The 2,973-nt window shown below is 44.8% G+C and overlaps 1 protein-coding gene across 1 annotated transcript in view; it reads right to left on the bottom strand.

The window, feature by feature from the left end:
* PEX11B (peroxisomal biogenesis factor 11 beta) overlaps positions 1 to 2,973 on the bottom strand; it is a 10,506-nt gene that overhangs the window by 6,284 nt on the left and 1,249 nt on the right. The window contains exons 2-3 of the mRNA XM_006157127.3: positions 2,396 to 2,511; positions 1,539 to 1,740 (exon numbers count right to left, since the gene is read on the bottom strand). Of these exons, the coding sequence (XP_006157189.1) occupies positions 1,539 to 1,740; positions 2,396 to 2,511 (318 nt within the window). The remainder of the gene's footprint in view (positions 1 to 1,538; positions 1,741 to 2,395; positions 2,512 to 2,973) is intronic.

Here is a 2,973-nt window from a genome sequence, read left to right as displayed (position 1 = left end):
CACAGAGAGAGACATAGAGACAGAAAGCGAGAAATCACCCCCCAGGGGGGATGGTCACGCCACAATCCCTTCTCCTCCATTCTCCTCTCGGGATCTTGGGCACGCACACACAAGTGCCCAGCGTGAGTTTAAGCCACCGGATCTGGGATGTGAACCGCGGTTGACTACGTGGGAGTCTAGCGACATAGCCATTATGCTAACTGCTGGTTCCCTCCAAGTGTGCTTTTGAAGTCACTGAGTCTGGGACTCAAAATGTGCAGCTGGCCACATGGTATCCAGCCACTTTAACCATCATTCCATTGACAGGCCCAATATTTTAATTTATATTTTTTAGGGTTTTTTTTTTTAAGGTTTATTTATTCATTCATTTATTTTCAATTTGACAGAGAGAGACATAGACAGAGAGAGAGAAAGAGGGGAAGTGAGAAAGCAAGCCACCAGGTCCGGGAATTGAACCATGGTCAGCCATGTGGGAATGTCTAGTGCCCCAACCACCATGCCACATGCTGGTCCCCCAGGGATTTGTTCTTTATTCCAAAAAGACAATTGTCGAGACCAGCAGTTAGTGTAATAGCTATGTCGCTGGACTCCTATGTAGTAGACCATGGTTTGAGGAGAATGGATGAGAAGGGATTGCGGCATGGCCATTCCCCCTGGGGGGTGATTTCTCACTTTCTGTCTCTCCGTCTCTGTCTGTCTGGCGAGCGCACGCGCCCTATAGCAAAAACTTCTCCAAAATAAAAAAGAATTAAAAAACCTACAATAATTATTTAATTTTATTTATTCATTCATTTATTTTAATTTGACCAGAGAGAGAGAGGGAAAGTGAGAAAGCAAGCCACCAGGTCCGGGAATTGAACCATGGTCAGCCATGTGGGAATGTCTAGTGCCCCAACCACCATGCCACATGCTGGTCCCCCAGGGATTTGTTCTTTATTCCAAAAAGACAATTGTCGAGACCAGCAGTTAGTGTAATAGCTATGTCGCTGGACTCCTATGTAGTAGACCATGGTTTGAGGAGAATGGATGAGAAGGGATTGCGGCATGGCCATTCCCCCTGGGGGGTGATTTCTCACTTTCTGTCTCTCCGTCTCTGTCTGTCTGGCGAGCGCACGCGCCCTATAGCAAAAACTTCTCCAAAATAAAAAAGAATTAAAAAACATAAAATAATTATTTAATTTTATTTATTCATTCATTTATTTTAATTTGACCAGAGAGAGAAAGAGAGAGGGAAAGTGAGAAAGCAAGCCACCGGGTCCATAGTCAGCTATATGGGAGTGTCCAGCGCCTTAACCACCACATCACCTGCTGGGGTCCCACCTTGCTCAATTTTAATCATTCGTTATGGAAGAGCATCTGTCTTCCATCTGCCCCCACTTATTATTCTCTGGTAATTTAAGATCTAAATGAAGATTGGAAGCTAAGTGATTAAGACACAGATACACTGAGAAAAGATCTTAGAGAACATCATCTCATAAAGGGCAAGCTATTCAGTATGCAGGCTATAAAAGGCCTTTTAGAATAAAAGGATATCAAACCTGAATGAACGCTGGGCCCATTTCTCCTGATCCACACGGGGAGCTAGTCCAGACTTTCCAGCCCACAGGACATTGTCACAGGCGAAGTACAAGGCTCGATTGAGGTGACTGACAGTGATGCAGAATCTCAGGACAACATCTGACAGGTGTACAGCTCTTTTGGCTGACTCAAGAGCATCTGCTGAGTTACCCAGACGTAGAACTTGTGGCGATTAATAAGGGCAAACAGAGATTTGGAGGTAGAGAGGCAGAGAGGAGGACAGAAAAAGAGATAAAATAAGAGAATGAAAGTTGAGCAAGTAATAGTAACAAACAATAAAAAAAAACAGAAACAGGTCATTCTTTTTTACTTCAAATTTTAATTAATTTTAATACTAGTATAGTTTTCTCAAACTTGCCACATTCTCTCCAATCCTTCAGTACTTCCTTAGCCCTGCTCTTTTTTCCCAATTGGAGAACACAGAGGATAAAGGCAGAGCCAAAGTATGGAGAACTGGCAGAGAGGGCAAAAAGCAGAAAGGGGGACCAGCAGGTGGTATGGTGGTTAAAGTGCTGGACTCCCACATGGCCAACTGTGGTTTGAGTCCTGGACATGGCGGCCTGAAACTCATGCTGGGCACATGTGCATGTGTGCCCCAAATCTCAAGAGAATGGAGGAGAAGGGGTTGCAGTGTGGCCATCCTCCATGTGGGGTGACTTTTCACTTTCTGCTTCTCTGGTAAGGGCATGCGGCCTATAGCAAAAATCTCTCAAAAAAAAAAAAAAAAAGCATAAAGGAGAGACTAAGGGAGAATACCGGGGGGAGGGGGAGGCTGAGGAAGGATTAGGACAATAAAAAGAAAGGCACAGTTACTTACGCTTTCTTCCAAGGCTCAGATGACCTTCCAGTTGTCTAATTTGTTTCTGTAACTCAGGACTGGCCCCATGTCTCTGTAGCGCATGGCCAAGTAGGGAACAAGCATACTGGGCAGCCCTGGAGGAGAGGACAGTCAGCAAAGGTAATGTGGAGACCTCCCTAAATTCCCCTCAAAAAAAAGTCCTCCTAGGGGTTGGCAGGAGGTGTGGTGGTTAATGGGCTGGACTCCCACATGGTCGAGGATGGTTCCAGTCCTGCACCTCGTTTGCTTTCTTACTTTCTATCTCCATCGCTGTCTCGCTCTGTCCCTTTCTGGTCAAATTAATATCAATTAATTAACTAATTTAAATAATTCTTTAAAAAAAATGTCCTCCTAAATGCAAGGATGGACTTCTCTTTTTTCCCAATGAGATCCGTCCCCTTTCTCCTCTCCATGCCCATAATCTCACCAGTTCTCCTCCAGGCCAGTGGGCTATCAGGTCCAAGACTCTAACTTCACATAGTCAGCTATGTGGTATCCAACAACCTTAACCACCACACCTTGGGCTAGCCACAGTGTGTACACTTTTTTCTAATGTG

The sequence above is a fragment of the Tupaia chinensis genome, unplaced genomic scaffold (assembly GCF_000334495.1).
Source record: "Tupaia chinensis unplaced genomic scaffold, TupChi_1.0 Scaffold000529_1, whole genome shotgun sequence".
Lineage (NCBI taxonomy): Eukaryota > Metazoa > Chordata > Mammalia > Scandentia > Tupaiidae > Tupaia > Tupaia belangeri.
Note: the sequence above shows the minus strand (reverse complement) of the source record. Positions and strands in the feature narration are given on the sequence as shown.